At 53.5% G+C, this 17789-nt stretch overlaps 2 protein-coding genes across 3 annotated transcripts in view; both read right to left on the minus strand.

Moving 5' to 3' along the window:
• The window catches only part of DGKZ (diacylglycerol kinase zeta), a 40921-nt gene extending 37425 nt beyond the window's left edge, over window positions 1–3496 (minus strand). For both annotated transcript variants that reach the window (XM_055310177.1, XM_055310173.1), the window contains exon 1: window positions 3273–3496. In XM_055310177.1, coding sequence (XP_055166152.1) covers window positions 3273–3481 — 209 coding nt within the window. In that variant the 5' untranslated portion in view covers window positions 3482–3496. The remainder of the gene's footprint in view (window positions 1–3272) is intronic.
• A 9426-nt stretch (window positions 3497–12922) lies between these two features.
• The window catches only part of CREB3L1 (cAMP responsive element binding protein 3 like 1), a 35147-nt gene continuing 30280 nt past the window's right edge, over window positions 12923–17789 (minus strand). The window contains exons 9-12 of the mRNA XM_055315047.1: window positions 17612–17711; window positions 16545–16671; window positions 13750–14017; window positions 12923–13627 (exon numbers count right to left, since the gene is read on the minus strand). Of these exons, the coding sequence (XP_055171022.1) occupies window positions 13591–13627; window positions 13750–14017; window positions 16545–16671; window positions 17612–17711 (532 nt within the window). The 3' untranslated portion in view covers window positions 12923–13590. The remainder of the gene's footprint in view (window positions 13628–13749; window positions 14018–16544; window positions 16672–17611; window positions 17712–17789) is intronic.

The following is a 17789-nucleotide window of genomic DNA, read 5'->3' on the forward strand; positions in this document are numbered from 1 at the left end:
TATAAATAAAGCTCTACTGGAATCCAGCCACGCTTACTCGTTTGCGTATTGTCTGTGGCCACTTTTGTGCTACAATGGCAGAGCAGAGTGACAGAGACTGTGTGATGTGCAAAGCTTGGCCTGGGACACAATCATGCTTTTGGCAGGGGAAGGGACCGTGTCCCACACTTCTGTCTCATACAGTACCTGGCCCAAGGCCAGAACTGTAGACAGAGGTGCTGGTCCTCCTTCAGGGCCCTGCTGGGGCCACAGGAGTGCCCAGCACAGGGCAGCCCCCCTGCCAGCCACACTAGAGTGATTCAGCTCACATGTTACCTTTTCTCTCTCCTTCAGCTTCTTCACAAGTTTCTAAACATGCTTCACCACTATAATCACCTGGGAAGGATTTTTAAAGTTGAGATGCTCACGTCCCAACCCTGGGTGACCTATGGCAGGGTCTCCACAGATAGGGCTTTAGAAAGGATTTTTTAAAAATATCCCCAGGTGATCTGGTGTGGGAACCACTGGGCTTAGCTCCTCAGCTCATCATCTTTTGACCCTTTCAGACCAAACCCAATGTCGCTTGTACCCCCTCTGGCTTTTCCCAGGCTGGAGAAATGGTCTCCTGAGCCCAATCTTGAGTGTTCAGGACTTTCTCAACTATATGGGAGATACTTTTCCTCGAGCCCACACAAAGATACGAGATGTACCCCCACTCCTCTTACCCATCAAGAGTTACTATTGGCACAGTTGTGCCATCTTTCCAACCACCTACAGCAGTTGCCAGGGCCGCATCCAGCCCATAAAAGGGCCTGCGGGAACCTATTTCCCAGAAACCATAATGTCCCTAAAAGCTTCTAGTGTCCTGCTGAAAGCCCCCGTCCTCACTTACGTCAGAGGCAGCCAGGCCTCAATCCTGCTTCCGCTTCCACCCCTCGCCCTCAGATTTTTTTGCCCCCGCATTTCTGTCTAAAAGCCTTTTCTTTCTGTGAAGGGCTTTCAATTGCTTTTCTTAGCAACTCGTCACAGCGGGGTGGGAGGTTTATCTGCGAGCCAGAGCTGTGCACAACTGTGGCAGGCGGAGGATGTGCAAAAGGCCACTGTGGGCTGGAGTCTTGCCAGCCCCCAGTGACCTGTACAAGGGAGGAGTGGGATCGTCATCAGGCCATGCAGGACAGCAGCCACACGGGAGGGCTTAGCTAGAAACACAGCTCATTCCAGCTGGGGTCCCCCTCCCGGGGTCCCCCCCCCCGAGAGGCCCAGGGTTGTGCTTTTCCAGGGCTGCCTTCTACCCACGGGACTTTTTGCCTCGATGCCATGTGCTGCTCTGCTTCTAAGATTGGGCTCCTGGCCTGACTGTGGGGTGCAAGGAGGTGCCTTGTGTGATCTGTCCAGGGGTGCCAGCTGGAATCCACCTCACTGCTGTGTCCTGTGGCCCTCACACAGGGGACCTGAAGGTCTCCTGATCCCTTTACAACCTGAGAGGAGCCATGGCTGGGTCACCCTGCATCGTTGAGGTGACTAGAGGCCTCAAGTTGGGGCTGTGAAGGGGTCTCCATTCAGGAACCACCCTGGGGGAATCCCAGTCCTTGCTGCTGTTCCTGTGGGGAGGTTGGATGGGGGGTGCGCACGTGCACATGCACGGGCACACACACACACACACACACCACACACGCACTTCCCATCTCAACCCTTTCATTATTCTCTGCTGACAATCCTCTAATCTCAATCCCATTCTGGCCTCCTTTCCAGCTTCAGATGCTATTTGTCCCTGCTCCACAGCCAAGGAAGGTTTGTGGGGAGGCATCCCCTTACGTTACAGACGAAGAACTGAGGCTCAGAGACAGGGACTGTCTAGCTCAAGGACCTACCTATAGCAAGTCCCTGGCAGAAGTAAGACACAAGCCAGGTCTCTGGACTCCCAGACTAATATTTCTTCCAGGATTCTACATTCTATGCTCCATTCCCCATCAGTCCCTGGTCCTCTCTCCTCCCCCAGAGGACTTCAGGGGGGCGCTTTTATCTGCAAACACAAGGCAGGGGACAGATGATGCCCTCCTCTCAACTTGGTGTTTGAGAAATGGATATGGAGCTGGGGGGCCCTGATTCCTTACAAACCCCCGAAAATGAAGGCAGAGCTGATGTGGACCCATCCTACTCCCTATTTATTCTGAGCATCCCACTTCATGATAGTGAAGTTCCTCCCCTTCTCTCCCATCCTCCCCCAAGTGATGGAGGCCTCATGGTCCATTCAAGCCCGTCAAGCTCCCAAGGCCGGGCCAGTTTTATGAAATGCCTTCCCAGAAGCCCCAAGGAGAAGCAGGGCAGCCTGAGACATACCTCAAGTCCCCAGGTTGCAAACAGACAGGAAACCTGTCTTCTCTAACCAGGCCGACAGCTTCAGGGACTGCAGATGCCTCAGTGTCCCTACTAGACCATCCAGAGGAGGTCACTCTGGCCTAGGGGCTTTAGAGGGGCAGCAAGTCCATGTGGAGGCTGTGGTCTGGGAGAGGAAGACCTCTCCCAGGAAGGGCTGCCCCTGCCCTACCTCCACCTACTCCTCAGACCCCTTACCCACTCTTACTTGAGGGGCAGCTCTCCCACACCCTATTCTAAGTTGTAAATGGGGTCTCTGGGGCCCGTGGCAGCTGATTCCCCTGCGTAGAGATGGTAGGGCCAGGGAGGCTGGGAATCATTCACAGAAGATGGTTAAGGAGATTCCAGGGTAGTGAGAGGTTCACTCTGTTACTGGGGATGCCAGTGAGGGCCTGTCAGGGCAAAGAGGTCCAGGAGGGGGTTCCTTCTTCATCTCTGGGCAGCAGGGTCTCAGCCATGGTGGCAGGGAGCACCCTAGTCACTTCCTCAAGCCAGTGCCAAGCACCTGGTCAGCCCACAGGGAAGTCCCGGTAAGGCCTAAAGACTGAATAGGGGGGTCCCCCTTTGCCCCAGAAGAAGGGCCATGGGGGGCATCTCCTGGCTCTCCTCAGCAGAGAGAGGTTCGTGGGGATCATGTCTCGGTTATTTCTCTCTTCGGTGCCTAGTACAGCGTCTGGTACTCTCAGCTGGCGTCAGTAAGTCCATGTTGAATGAACAGGGTGGTTCCTAGAGAGAGGGGCTCCCCGAAGCGCCCCCTTACCCTGGCACACGGAGGGCAGGGACCCCGTGGTGGTCCTTTCTGAATCCCGGGGGCCTAGAGCAGCGCCAGGCCAGCAGCGGGTCCTCAGGGAATGTTGACTGAAAGGGGGGTGGGGGGGTCCCGAGCCATTCGCTCCCCTCGCCCCCGTTCTCCTTACCTGTAGGACACCTGCTTGTGTAGGTGCATCTGGCGGAACCGCTCCTCCACTGGGGGCACGGCGGCCAGGCCGCGGGGTCCCTCGGGCCGAGGCTGCGAGACCTCGGCCTCCTCCCCCCGCCGGCAGCGCCGCCGCACCACCTCCTCCTCGGCCGCCCGGCCGCCGGCCCCGTCCCCGCGGGGCCCTCCGCCGCCCGGCCCCTCGGCCATCGCGCGGCTCCGGCCCGGCGGGCGTCGCCGCTGAAGTTCAGTCTCCCCTCCTCCTGGGCCGGCGGACGCGAGGCGGGGAGGCAGCGAGGGACGCCCTGGGGCCCGCGGTCCCTCCCGACGCCGGGCTCAGCCGACGGGCGCGGCGACCTGCCGGCGGGGACCCTCCCGCGCCCCGGGGGCCCTCGGCGGGGTCGGGCGCTCCCCGGACGGCGGGAGCCGGAGCCGCAGCCGGAGCCGGAGCCGGAGCCCGAGCCCGAGCCCGAGCCCGAGCCCGAGCCCGAGCCCGCGCGGCGAGCGCGCTCCGGCCGCCGCCGCCACCGCCACCGCCACCGCCGCGCACCCGAGTGTCGCCGGAGAGACACCGCCAGCCGCGGGGTCCGGGGAGGAGGGCGCCGCCCCGCGCAGCCAGCGGCTCGCGCACGGCAGGAGCGCTCCCGGGCCCGCCGGCGGTGGGCGCCGACGCTGCGGCCCGCGACACGGGGGCGTGGGACGCCCACCCCGCGCCCCGCCGCCCCGCCCTCCCCGCACCCCGCCGCTCGGCAGCTGCCAATCACCGCCCCGCCCGTCAATCAGCTGCTTTGCTGCCCCCCGCCCCCCGCGCACCCCTCGCAGCCCTAGTCCCGCGCTTGCGGCTCCGGCATTCGCCGTTGCCCCGTTGCCGCCGGCAGGTGCGGGCGGGGGCGGTGACTTGAGCTGGCTTTAACCCCGTCGGCGCCACGGGGATTTAGAGACCCAGATAGACTTGGGGAAGGGCACCGTAAAGGGTCATACTCTGGCGTGCATTAAATTTGGGGATGGGCCTGACTGCCCGTAACCCCATCTCTAGGCCTAGAGCTCTTCCGCACCCACCGTGCAGGGACAGGGACCCCCAGCTGGGGGGGGGGTGGAATAGAGAACTTCCAGTCCCTGGAGCCCAGAGGCCGCAAGGCTCAGCTTAGCTGCCTCCTATGACCTAACTCCCTAAGGCTCCTGAGCCAGGGTCTTCCAGAAGATTGAATCATCCTCCTGCGTTAGGAAAAGCTGACGGGAGAGGAGGGAACCATTCAGAAAGGAAGGACTACAGGTCTCCTTGGAGTCCATTTTGGACTCTTCCCTCTTTTTCCGCTTCCAAATACCATGGTTCCCGCTTGCATCCTCTCCTCTTAACCTTGGGATGTTCATTATCTGAACCTTACATCTGGATGCTGATGGGACCCTGGTTAACTTCTCAGATCTAACACCTCCTATTCACTACCCCAGACTCATCTTTCTGAAACTGGCCTTTGACCATCGCACTTACTCCCCCTCTGTGGAGTTTAAGGTCTCCCTTTGCCTACACTTTTAGCCTGGCATTCAAGGCCTGAATCTATCTTCCCACATCCTATGCTTTGGTTCCATCTCTTTCCTTCCACTCACTGCACTCCTTATTCTTTTTTTAAATTTATTTAAAAAAATAAAATTTATTTAAGATTTTATTTATTTATTCATGAAAGACAGAGAGAGGCAGAGACACAGACAGGGCAAGAAGCAGGCTCCGTGCAGGGAGCCTGACGTCGGACTCAATCCTGGGTCCCCAGGATCCCGCCCTGGGCTGAAGGCAGCACTAAACCGCTGAGCCACCAGGGCTGCCCTGCACTCCTTATTCTGTATAGCACTGTCCATTCGAAATTTCCTCCTGTTAGTATACTTCAAAATCTGGGGCTCCACTCAAATGCCCCCTCTTCCAGGAAGTCTCCCTGGAGGGTTCCAGCTGAAAGGGCCTCTCCTTCCTCTGAGACCCCATTGTCCTCGGCATCCGGTGTCTAGTCTGTATCTAATCTAGTCTGTGGCTTATCTTTTTGCCACTGACTCAGCCCAGGGAGGTGGGAAGGACCAGACTCCCAGAGGTAGAGAATGGGCTGCAAAGGGAGATGGCTGCTCAGGGTTCCTCCAACCCTCACTGGCCCTACAGGGGCTGTCCTCCTCTGTGACTTTATGCAGGTTGTTCCCATTGTCTGGGGTGTGTCCCCTTCTCTAAAATCCTGTCCCTTAGTCAAGGCTGTTCTCAAGAGTCTCAGCCCCCACACGCCCCTCTCTGATACTCTGCTGCAGATGCCATCTTCCTTCTTCAGCCCTGTATTTCCTGGGCCTCTGTTATGGCACTCCCCTTCACATTCTAACAATAACTAACATCTCATTTGATTCTCACCGCAACCCTGGGTGGTAGATATTATCACTTCCTCCGTGTTACAGATGAAGACAGTGAGATGTCATTTGAATGATTCAAGCAAATAAATCACTTATTTAATAAATATGACTCCCAAAGGGCAGGACCTGGCTTGCCTCAGATCTGCTTCCCACCTCTCTCTTGGTCCAGCCCTCCTGTGTTGGTTGAACAGAATAAATGGAATTGTATTTAAACATCTTGGCCACGGGGGAGCTTCCCCTCTAAATCCAAGTTCTAAAGAAGCCTGCTGGGGCAGGTACTTGGGAGCCCCCCCCCCTCCAGTTTGCCCTTGGGATCTCTAATTTTCCAAGCAGCCTGGCCCAAGGTAACCTCCTATACCATGAATTATGGTAGTTCTGGCTGGATTTGACATTCCCTCACCAGCTGCCTAGCTGCTGGGTTTCCAGGGTGGTTTTTCATTCAGCTCTTTCCCGCAGAGCTCTCCCCACTCGATCCTTTTTAAACTGAAGCATCTCCCCCCTGTCCTCACCCCCCTTCCCTTAGGACCAGCTGCTGACTGTGTTATCAGTTAGTCAATGACTGCTCACTTTCCAAGAATCCAAGGGAAAAATGAAGGCCCTCTCCCCTTACCAGTCTGGCCACCTTCTGCAGCCTCTCCCAGCTGCAGCTAACTGTTCTGATCATCTCTAGCCCATTGCCACTGTGCTCAGAAAATAATAGCTAATGCCTTTTATTTTTTTTTTAATTTTTTTTTTATTTATGATAGGCACACAGTGAGAGAGAGAGAGGCAGAGACACAGGCAGAGAGAGAAGCAGGCTCCATGCACCAGGAGCCTGACGTGGGATTCGATCCCGGGTCTCCAGGATCGCGCCCTGGGCCAAAGGCAGGCGCCAAACCGCTGCGCCACCCAGGGATCCCAGCTAATGCCTTTTAGAGTGTTTACTGCACAGCTGACCTGTGCTGGGAGCTTCGTATGCAAGTTTTCACTTACCCCCAATAGCCTCTTTATGAGGGTGGGTGCTGTTTAACAGATGAGGACACTGAGGCTCTGAAAGCTAAGTGCTTTGCCAAGGTGGCCCATTGAAGTGCAGCACAGACTCAGCACCTCTACCCTTAACTGCTACTCTGATGACAAAGCAATTGAGCCTCCTTTGGGGGGTGACTTCCTAGCCTATCTCCCCCAGTGACCCAGGGAGCACCTGTGACTTACACCCCAATTTGGCCAGATGGCTCCTGGGACCATCTAGCCCTCTGGAAATGGAAACTTGCTCTGGCCTTCTCCAGCTCCAAGCATTGCCCACAGTGTTCTCCCTGCTTCTAGAGCTTTGGTTTCCAGGTGTAAAAAAGGGTTTGTTGTGGCAATCTGCACAGGATGACTGGCACCGTGAAAGCCATCAGATGTTTGTGTGTGTCTTTTTTTTTTAAGATTTTATTTATTTATTCATCACACACACACACACACACACACACACACACACACACACACACACACAGGCTCCATGCAGGGAGCCTGACATGGGACTCGATTCCGGGACTCCAGGATCGCACCCCGGGCCGAAGGCGGCACTAAACCGCTGAGCCACCTGGGCTGCCCGTTTGTGTGTGTGTGTGTGTGTGTGTGTGTGTGTGTGTGTGTGTGAAAGCTGGCTGCCAGCAGAGTGTGGAGGCTGCAGCTCCATCACCAGGGACCTGTGGGGGGTGTGTCACCTCCTTAGGGGTGGTGATACATGGCTCTGAGGAGGTGGTATGTTGATGGCTTGTGCAAGGGGATTAGCCCTGCATCCTTACAGAGGTAGGAAAGACTATCTTGGATGGACAGGCATAGGGTGGTGATCATAGATGACCTCACTTAGACCAGCTCACCAATCCCTGAGCTCTCTGGGTTAGTTGCTCTAGGAAGCCCTGGCGTCCTTGGATCTAGTGCAAGAATAAAAAGCTGGGCTGGGAGAAAGGGCATCTAGAGGAGAGAGAAAGGGGTATTAGAATGACAGAAAGTTACAGGGGCAGCATGAAACCAAATAGGCCTGTGTTCAAATACCAACTTTGCCTCTTGCTAGCTGCATGACCCTGGTCAAGTCATTTTCCCTCTCTGAACATGACTTTATTAATCTGTAAAGATAGTCAACCTTTAGGATTATTTTGATTCCTAACTGGGGACATATAAAATTATCAGTTCAATGGCTGGCAGATGGTCACTAGTCAATAATGGGAAAATGCTAGACTTTAAGCCCCCTCCCTTTTTAATAAGATTTATGTATGTATTTGAGGGGGGTAGAGAGACAGAGGGAGAGTGAGAGAGAAGCTCCAGCAGACTCCATGCTGAGCCTGATCTCATGACCCTGAAATCAGACCTGAGCTGAAACCAAGAGTCAGACACCCAACCAACTGTGCGGCCCTAGATTTCAAGCCCTTTGGTATCAGGAGCCAGATCTTGTTTTTGCTCCAATGTTAGTATGGTGCCTTGAACATAAGGGATACCCTGTAAATAGTTGTTAAGTGAATGAATGAACATATGATGAGGGGTCCCACCAAAAGTCATCTTGGTCTCCCATTCCTCTGAGTGGTTATTTCAAACTTCCTCTTTCCCCTGATTCAACTCCCCAGCCAACCTTCTCCAATGACCCAACTTCACAGTTATGGGTGGGGGCTGCCTCAGTTTCCAGTCTCCTCACATTCTGCACCTGTAGAATGCCCTCCCTTTGTCTGGGCTTCTCTGGTCTGGAGTGGACCTCTCCATCCACTCCATGGATCCTTGCCCCACCTGCCTCATCCATCGTCTTCCCTCTCTGTGGGCTCTTTGTCCTCTGGAAATAACCATGGTCAATTCTCTCCCATTTAAAAGAATCACTATATTGTATATTTGAAACTAAAATTATACTGTATGTTAACTATTAGAATTAAAAAAAAAAAAAAAAAAGAGGGGCAGCCCAGGTGGCTCAGCGATTTAGCGCCGCCTTCTGCCCAGGGTGTGATCCTGGAGACATGGGATCAAGTCCCATGTCGGGCTCCCTGCATGGAGCCTGCTTTTCCCTCTGCCTCTCTCTCTCTCTCTCTCTCTCTCTCTCTCTCTCTCTCTCTCTCTCTTTCTGTCTCTCATGAATAAATAAATAAAATCTTAAAAAAAAGAGCAGGTCCAAATTGCTCACTCTCTTTTTAAAAAAGATTTATATATTTATTTATTCATGAGAGACAGACAGAGAGGCAGAGACCCAGGCAGAGGGAGGAGACACAGGCTCCATGCAGGGAGCCCCATGCAGGACTCAATCCCCGGACTCTGGGATCATGCCATGAGCCAAAGTCAGACACTCAACCACTGAGCCACCCAAGCATTCCTAAGTTGCTCTTGATCTCACCTACCTCCACCCTCTAGGTGCCACCCTCTCTCCCTTCATAGTAGATGGAGTTCCTTGAAAGAATTCGCTACATTCCCAGGTCCCTCTGACCCCTCCTTCCCATGTGTCCCTCCTGTTCTCACTTCCATCCCACTCCACCCCAACACAGTTGTGACCAAGATCACTGGTGACCTCCTCATTGTCCAAGCTAGCAGAGACTTTGTCTTCTTCTCATCTTTCCCAGCCTCTCAGATGCCATCTGACACCACTGAGCTCCATCCAGTCCTGGAGGCTTTCCTCTGCCGGTTTCTGGGCCACTCTCTTCTGTTTTCTCTCCTCTCCAGTTATTCCTTCTCAGCCTCCTTGTTTGCTCCTCACCCCCTACTGTCTCTTAATGTCTGTATTCTGGAGTTCTGCCCTCATCTCTCTTCCCTTTATGGAGACTCAAGACTTCAACATACAATCCGGATGCTGACAATGTCCTAATCTCCGCCCGGGATCCCTTTCTCCCTAACCCTAGACTTCTGCATTAATGTGAACATTCTACAGGCAACTCCATTTTGAGATGTGCTAAAATGAATTCTTTTTCTCTCCAAACCTGATCTTCCTCCTGTACTCCCTGTCTTGGCCAATGATCCCATCATCCACCATAGCCTCCATGTCAGCTGCCTCAGTGTCATCCCACACTCTGCCCTCACCCTGTACCCCAGAGCTAATTTGCTATCAAAGCTGTTGGTAATCCTTTCTAATTAGCTCTGGACTCTGTCTCATTCTTGTATACTCCCTGCAGAGCCCTGGGACAGGCAAATCTGATTATCTGACTCTTTGGCTTAAAAATATTCAGTAGCTCCCCATCACCTTCAGGATGAAATGTTCATTGTTTATTTTTTTTAAGATTTTATTTATTTATTCATGAGACACACACACACACAGAGGCAGAGACACAGGCAGAGGGAGTGCAGGCTCCATGCAGGGAGCCTGACATGGGACTCGATCCTGGGTCTCCAGGATCAGGCCCTGGGCTAAAGGCGGCGCTAAACCGCTGAGCCACCCAGGGTGCCCGTGTTCATTGTTTAGATACCTGAAAGGGCCATCTATTTCATCAAGGCCACGACTAAAGTGAGGCTAGCTGAGTGCCTTTAAGAGAGGGCTCATGCTCAGGCTTGTTTGTACAAGCCCCTCTGTACATCTGGCCCCTTAACCACCCCCTTGCCTCCCTTGGGTCCTGACTCTGTTTCTCAAGATTCCACTCCTTAGCACTTGGCCATTCGCTCCACCCCCAACACCCTTACCTCTCTCTACCTTATCAACTCCTACCCATCATTTAAGATTCAGTTCAAGGGCCACCTCTTCTGAGTTGCCCTCCCTTGCCCATCCAATCTGAAATACGTGACACTTTTCTGTTCAGCCCTCCATCACACCAGCCCTGATGACTGCTTTACTCCCCAGCCTCAACCACCAGCCTAGTGCCTCTGAGGACAATTTGTTGGGTGATTTAGAGGGAATGGATGGATCTCAGGAAAGGTCTGCTGAAAGTTATTGTGAAGGAGCACCTGGATGACTCAGTTGGATAAGCATCTGCTTTTGGCTTGAGTCATGGGCTCAGGGCCCTGGGATCGAGCCCTGCATGGGACTCCCTGCTCAGTGGGGAGCTTGCTTCTCTCTCTCCTTCTGCGTCTCCCCATGCTGTGCTCTCTCTCTGTCAAATAAATACATAAGATCTTTTTTAAAAATTTTATTTATTTATTCATGAGAGATACAGAGAGAGAGAGAGGCAGAGACACAGGCAGAGTGAGAAGCAGGCTCCATGCAGGGAGCCTGATGTGGGACTTGATCCCGGGTCTCCAGGATCACACCTTAGGCTGAAGGTGGTGCCAAACTCCTGAGCCACCAGGGCTGCCCTACATAAGATCTTTTTTAAAAATTAGAAGTTATGGTTAATGATGATAAAAGTTTAGGGCCAAGATCCCAGCCTTTCATGGCCTTGGCGGAGAGACCTGCGTGTTCCAGCAGTTAAAACAGATGTACCTGGGCAGCCCCAGTGGCCCAGCGGTTTGGCGCTGCCTTCGGCCTGGGGTGTGATCCTGGAGACCTGGGATCGAGCCCCACATCAGGCTCCCTGCATGGAGCCTGCTTCTCTCCCTCTCCCTCTGCCTATGCCTCTCTCTCTCTCTCTCTCTCTCTCTCTCTGTCATGAATAAATAAATAAAATCTTTAAAATAAAATAAAACTGATGCACCGCATCAGGCAGTGAAGTCCTTATCAAGTGGTCAAGATGAGGTGGTGAAGGAAGAGGGATAGAAGGGATAGAGGATGGGACCTGATGGCAGTTCTGAGGTTCCATGACGCTGTCTGGTCTTGTCCAGCCTTTCCTCTGGTGGGTAACTGGTGTAGGCACTGTCCTACCACCATGCCCTACTTCTGAGTAGGAAAGTATCATGCCTGCCTGATAAAGTCCAGATGCCTTAGGAAGGCATTCTAGGCCCCTTGGGATCTGCCCCCTCATCACCCTCTGGCCTCAGCTCTCTGCATCCTTGCTGTTTACCATCTGGCTCTTCTAAACTATTTGCATTTTCTTGAAGTTTTCCTGTTCTCTCTCATCTTGAAGGCCTTTGCTCAAGCTGCTCACCTTCTTTCTGGAATACCCCTTTCTGCCTCCTGCCTGCTTCCAACAGTCTGTGTCACCTTCTCCAAGAAGCCCTCAAGTCTGGGTGAGGTACCCTCCTCTGTGCTATGACAGCACCCCTCGCTTGGCCCTTAGCACGCTGATTGATACTTTTTCTGATTGCACAGCTCATCTTTCTTGGAGTCACCACAGGCCAGGCCCTGTTCTAAGCACCTGACATAATTTATAATCTACCTTGTTGAATCCCCACAACCACCTCATGCCTTGGGTGTTACATCCTTGCTTTACAAATGGAGAAATGGAGGCTCAGCTCACAAAAGCATTTTACTTTCTTATGCTGTGTAACAAATTACCACAAACATGGCAGCTTGTGACAGCATATGTATGATCTCGGTTTCTGTGGCTCGCAGTCAGCACAGCCTCGTTGGCCCTGTGGGGTCTCTTCTGGAGCCGGGATGAGGCATGTGGAGGTCATTGGTGGAATTCAGGGCCTTGCCACTCTAGGCCCAAGGCCCTCAGCTCTCTTGGAGGCGGCCTGCTTCCTGCGGTTCACACATGGCTGTTTGCTTCAAGGCAGCAGAAGCCTGTTTTCTTCAGGAAAAGCCCAATCCCTTTTTAAAATGGCTCTCACCTGATTAAGCCAGACCCACCAAGGATCACCTCCCTTTTGATTAACTCAAAATCAGTTGATTTGGGATCTTAATGACATCTGCTAAGTCTCTTTTGCAATAAAAGGTCACCTAGTTATGGGAGTGACATCCCCTTATATTTACAAGTCCTTTGCATACCCTAGTGGGGGGGATTAAATAGATGTGCGTGGTGGGGGCAATGGGGGGAGACTGGGGGGGGCAGGAAGCTTGGATGCCTACCACACACAGCTAGTGAGTGGCAGCCCCAGCAGTCGAGCACAGCTCTTCCTGCCGTGAAGTCTGTACTTTTGACCCAGCTGAGGCCGAGGATACAAGAGCTGAAATGCGGTGGGTCTCAGGAGGACCAAGCTGGGTACTGCCCGGAAGGTGTCTGGCCCAGGGTGTGGTCCATAGCAGGTGCTTGATGCTTGCAGGTGGCATCCCCAAAGGCCAAGACTGGCTGCCAGGCCTCTCTACCTCCATAGGCAGCGCAGGAGGAGGGGCCGCGGGGTGGGGACATTATAGCAGAATCCTTTGTCTAGTTTGAATCCTGTGCCCAGACAGAAGAGGGAGCCTGGGAGAAGTGCCTTTCACCCCCACCCTCTCCAATGAGCCCCTGGCAGGACATAAAATCAACTTCCCCTTTTCACTACCTATCCCCAGGTCCTGGTCACCCCCCTCCATGAAGAAAGGCACAAAGTCAGGAATTGATGCTGCATCTTTTTTTTTTTTTTTTACTTTTGCCTTCTTAAAGCATGTGCTGAGCTGATGGATGAAGCAGTCTGGCAATTAAAAAGGCCTGGCGGCTTGGGCGCGGCAGGGGGAGGCCAGATGAGGGCCAGGGAACAGCAAAGCCCGCACTAACTTTATAAAATATAAAACAAGGGAGGGGTGAAGGGAGGATGGAGACTTGTAAAATACAATATCTTAGGGGATTGGCAATAATAAAAAATAAGGTTCATTATTTACAAACAATTTCTGTTCTTGGTCTCTGTACAGTGGGGCGGGGGGGTGTGTGTCAGTATGTTGGTGGGTGTGTTTGCGGCGAGGGGGCGGGGAGGCAGTGGTCGTGTTGGTCATGATGAAAAAGGAGGGGGTTAGCCCAGTGAGTGGTTTATCTGAGAAGGACGGATGGCTGTGGGTGGGAGGGGTGAGGACAGAGTGGTCGGCCCAAGGGAACAGTCCAAATGTGGTGGGGAAAGGAGGGGCCCTGGTAAAGATTGGGGCAAAGATAGGGCTGGGGAGAAGTGGAACCCTTTCTCCTGGGGTGGGAGCCCAGGGGGCAGGGGTACAAGCTGGATCCGGGTTAGAGAGCAAGACAATCCCTCTTCTGGGTGCCAGAGGGTAGGTCCTATGTCCTGGGTCTTGGCGCAGCCTAGGAGAGTTTGATGGTGGTATTGGGGCCCAGATCCCTGGAAAGAGAACAGAAGTCTGGGGTGAGTCGGTCCAGTGAGGAGCCTCTCACCTCTCTGCACGCTGGAGCAGAATGTGGGTGGAGCCTGGGACCCTGGGAGGGAAAGGGCCAACCACTTACCTCTCACGGAACCACTCCTTGGGGTGAGAGAAGTCGGGGCTGGTGCCGTTTCCACCGATGTCTTTTGGCCAGGCCTCACTCAGGTACTTGGTAGTCTCGTGGGTGCTGTCCAGGTGGTCATGCTGCAGGTGGTCCTGGGGCCGCTGCTCCGCCGGCCCCCCGGGGTTGATTTCCCAGCCATCTGGGGGCTCCACAGGCAGCAGGGCACCGCGGCCATCCTCCCACGAGCTTGCCCCCTCGTCATAGAACAGGAGGCTCCGGGAGGGCACTGGACAGAGAACTCATGGTGAGCTTCAGTGCAGAGGCTCCCCGCTCCCAGCCACATTCCCGGCCCAACAGTGAGGGATGAGGGCCCTGCAACTTTACAGGCCTGAGTTTGTTGAGCCCCAGTTCTAACATTTCCAATTGGTATGACCTCAGGTGAGTCAGGCCTTTGCTTTAACCTTTCTGAGCCTCAGTTTTCTCATCTGTAAAATAGGGATACTAGGGCCAACCTCATAGAAATGTGGTTTAATGCAACAATCTGGGGAAAGTGATTGAAAATTGTTTAGGGAAGAACTTGGAGAAAGTAGTTCTTCCTAAGCACTGTGTACCAGGGTGGACATCTGAGAGTTGGGTTCTGATCCTGCTTCTACTAACTCACTTTCTGTGAGAACTTGAATCAATCTCTTCCCTTTTATTTTTAAAATTTTTTGGTGAAGATTTGATTTCTTTGAAAGAGAGAGCACAAGTGGGAGGGTGGAGAAGCAGATTTCTCGGTGAGCAAGGAGTCTTGGGGGGGTAAAGGGGGGGTGGGAGGGAACAGCTAGGCAGAGGCTTAACCCCCTGAGCCACCCAGGCATCCCCTTCCCCATTCTTTTTTTTTTTTTAAGATTTTATTTATTTATTCATGAGAGACACAGAAAGATAGGGAGGCAAAGACATAGGCAGAGGGAGAAGCAGGCTCCATGTGGGGAGCCATGTGGGACTCTATCTCAGAACTCCAGGATCACGCCCTGAGCCGAAGGCAGATGCTTAACCACTGAGCCACCCAGGAGTTTGCCCACCCCCTTCCCCATTCTAGGCCCTAGTGTGTTCTTCTGGAAAATGAAGGAAAAGAAAACACATCTGTTGGATATCTCCTTTGTGCCTGGCATCGTGCAAAGCCCTTTGACCTGCATATCAAATCACTCATATCTCACTGACACTCCTGGGAAGGAGATATTTTTAGCTCTGTTTCATAGAACAGGTAACTGAGTTTCCAGCTTATCAGATACTTGAGCTTACGCTGGAAGCCAGAGGCAAACCCAGGTCCATCTGGCTCCAGGATCTACCACCACCTTCCTGCCCTCAGGCCCTGACCTAAGAGTCTGTGTAAAGGGCACTCCCTGCAACTGAGCAATGTACCTGCTCTGAAAGCCAGCCAGCTCCAGAAGCCACGTCCTACCACAGGTGCACACTGGGGATCTGCAACCCACTGCACTCACTCCAAGGAGCTCATTCATCCCCTCACTTCCTCAGACTCTGGCTTCATCCATCAACATGGCCTCCACCTTCCACATCCCTCTCTTCCTCCAAATTCACCGGAAGAGGGCCTCTCTGGCTTTGGAGAATAGATTCATGACTCTCAAGCCCTCACACCCCCTGCACCCCACCTCCCTCAGCAACTGTCCTGAAGAAGAGTCTCTGGCCACACATGTGCTGGGAGTGGCTTTCAGTCAACCACTCAACGCCTCCACATCCTCTTCCTCTAACCCTCCCCACCCCTTCCACCTCTGAAGGCCCTGCTGGTCTAGCTCATTCTCCCTGCCTATCCCTCCTGAGTCCTATTCCTGCTGTCTCCTCCCTCTTTGACCTCCCATCTGTTTCCTTTTCCTCCTCCTGCCCTGCCAGACAATTCCTTCCCAGGGAGGAAGTTCCTCTGTAGGTCTACCTGAAGTCCCTTCTGCCTCTGGAAATCCATACTATTCTTCGCTGCACCCTCTACCAGTTCTCTCCTTGCTGCCCACGTATTGTCTCTCTCTTCTCTCCTCTTGTGAGGTCTTCAAAAAGGGAGGGAATGTGCTCCTTTAGTAAGCGCCTGCTGTGTACTGAACCCTGTGCTAAGAGTGTATGTGCATCATGCCATTTAGTTGTGATGACAACCACGCTCAGTGAGTGCAGAACTGTAGCTCCTGTTTTTTGGATGAAGACATTTAAAGCATAGGGTGCTCAAGACATGTGCCCAAGGTCCCCCAGTCAGCAAGTGGTGATGGCAGGCATGACCAACTCTGAGGCCCAATGCTCTTTAAGCACTGTACCTCACAGTCACCCAGGGGATGGTAAAGGTCTGAGCCTGCAACCACAACTGCCCCTCCTCTGCACACGCCCAACACTACCAGTGGATCCCAGCTCTCCTTACACGGTGCTTCGGACAGTCACCACCAACTTATTGGAAAGGGCACTGGAACCTCATTTGCTGTCCCAGGTGTGAAATACTAATCATTTCTAGCAGATGCCCATAACCACAGCTACTGTAATTCCTGGGGGTGGGGCGGTGGGAAAGGGCAGGGTGGGAACATTCCCACTATCCCCTAAACCACCCCCACCCCTGCAGGCCACTCTTGGGTGGGCTGGGATCGGGAAGCCTGCATTATGGTCCCAATTCCACAACGAACATTGAATAAATCACAGAGCCTTTAGGGCCCGTTTCTCCATTTGCAAAATGAGGAGGTCGAATGAGATATTGCCAACCTGGAAGCTGGCCTCCTCTCTTTTATCTGGCTTTTGCCCCAAAGTTGAGACTGAGGGAAGGTAGCCTGGCTCAGGGCACTCACTCTGACTGGCTGTGTAGACGCTGTCAGTGGCCATGGGATCTTCCTTCACAGTCTGGGAGCTGGAGGAGAACTCAGGGAGGCAGGGCACAAGTGAGCCCAGCACCAGAACGAAGCACAAGGCTGCCACCTGGTAGTAGAGGGGGTGGGGGTCAGAGCAGATGTGGGGGGGGTGCAACCCTGGCCATCCCCAATCCTTCTCCCCAAAATCAATAGGTATAGAAGGCCCATATTTTTCCAAGAAAGTAGCACCCAGAGCCAACCACCTCCTAGATGTGGGGTCTTCCACCCTGTAGGGAGAAGGTGGAGGAGGCTGCTCAGGCCATCTCAGCCCATCATAGGGTGGGGGGCCACCACAGTCAGCATTAGAAAAAGAGGGAAGTGGTAACACAGTTATCACCTATAAGGTAGAGGAATCAGGATAGGAAGAAAGGAGTAGGTGGGGGCTTTTAGGAGGAGACAAGGATGGGGGACAGAGTATCACACCAGATTCTCAGCAGGAGGAGCTAAGGGTCACACACCTGGAACTAAGCCCAGCCCACATTGTAACTGCCTGATAGCATGAGGATCTCAGAGGGCCTGAGGAGCCATTAGCCGGGAGGCAGCAGGCTGCACATTTCCAGGACAGAGTAGAAGAGGGACCTGTGGATGCCTGAGCCACACCCTGCACATTCTTTTGGGTTTCTAGAGATTTACTCAGCCTCCTTCTCACTATTTGTTCCAGAAAGCAAGAACCAAGTCCGTACTTCCTTGTGTCTCCCTAAGCCCCTTCCCCCCGCAGGGTTTAGAAGCTGCCTCCTGAAGGAACTTGCCTTGCTATCCCCTAGCTGGGTTCATGTAAGTCACTACACATCCACATTGTGTTAGAATTGGTCAGGGATGGTCATGTTCTAGAAGGCTCCATGGGCTTTGGGAGAGAAGCTGGGGTCTGCAGGAGCCAGCTCGCCAGGCACTAGGACGGTGTGCCCTGGTGATGTTGCCAATCCCTCAAATCTCTGCCTGTCTTCCTAGAAAGCCAGCCTGGGGAAGACTCGTACTTGTGCAGCCCGTGGTGAAGGAACAGCACTTACCATGAGGCAGGTCCCAGTCTGGGTGGCGGCCATCTTGTAAGGTCTTGGGATCTTGTTGGTGACCAGAGTCTGGAGTTTCTGCAGCTGCTGGAGCAGGGTCCTGAGGAGGGCACAGTGGTCACCCAGCAGGCTCTGCCCCAGCAGGCATCTCTGCCTCCTGGAGCTCTCCCAGGGAGCA

Source organism: Nyctereutes procyonoides, unplaced genomic scaffold, assembly GCF_905146905.1.
Source record: "Nyctereutes procyonoides isolate TBG_1078 unplaced genomic scaffold, NYPRO_anot_genome, whole genome shotgun sequence".
NCBI lineage: Eukaryota > Metazoa > Chordata > Mammalia > Carnivora > Canidae > Nyctereutes > Nyctereutes procyonoides.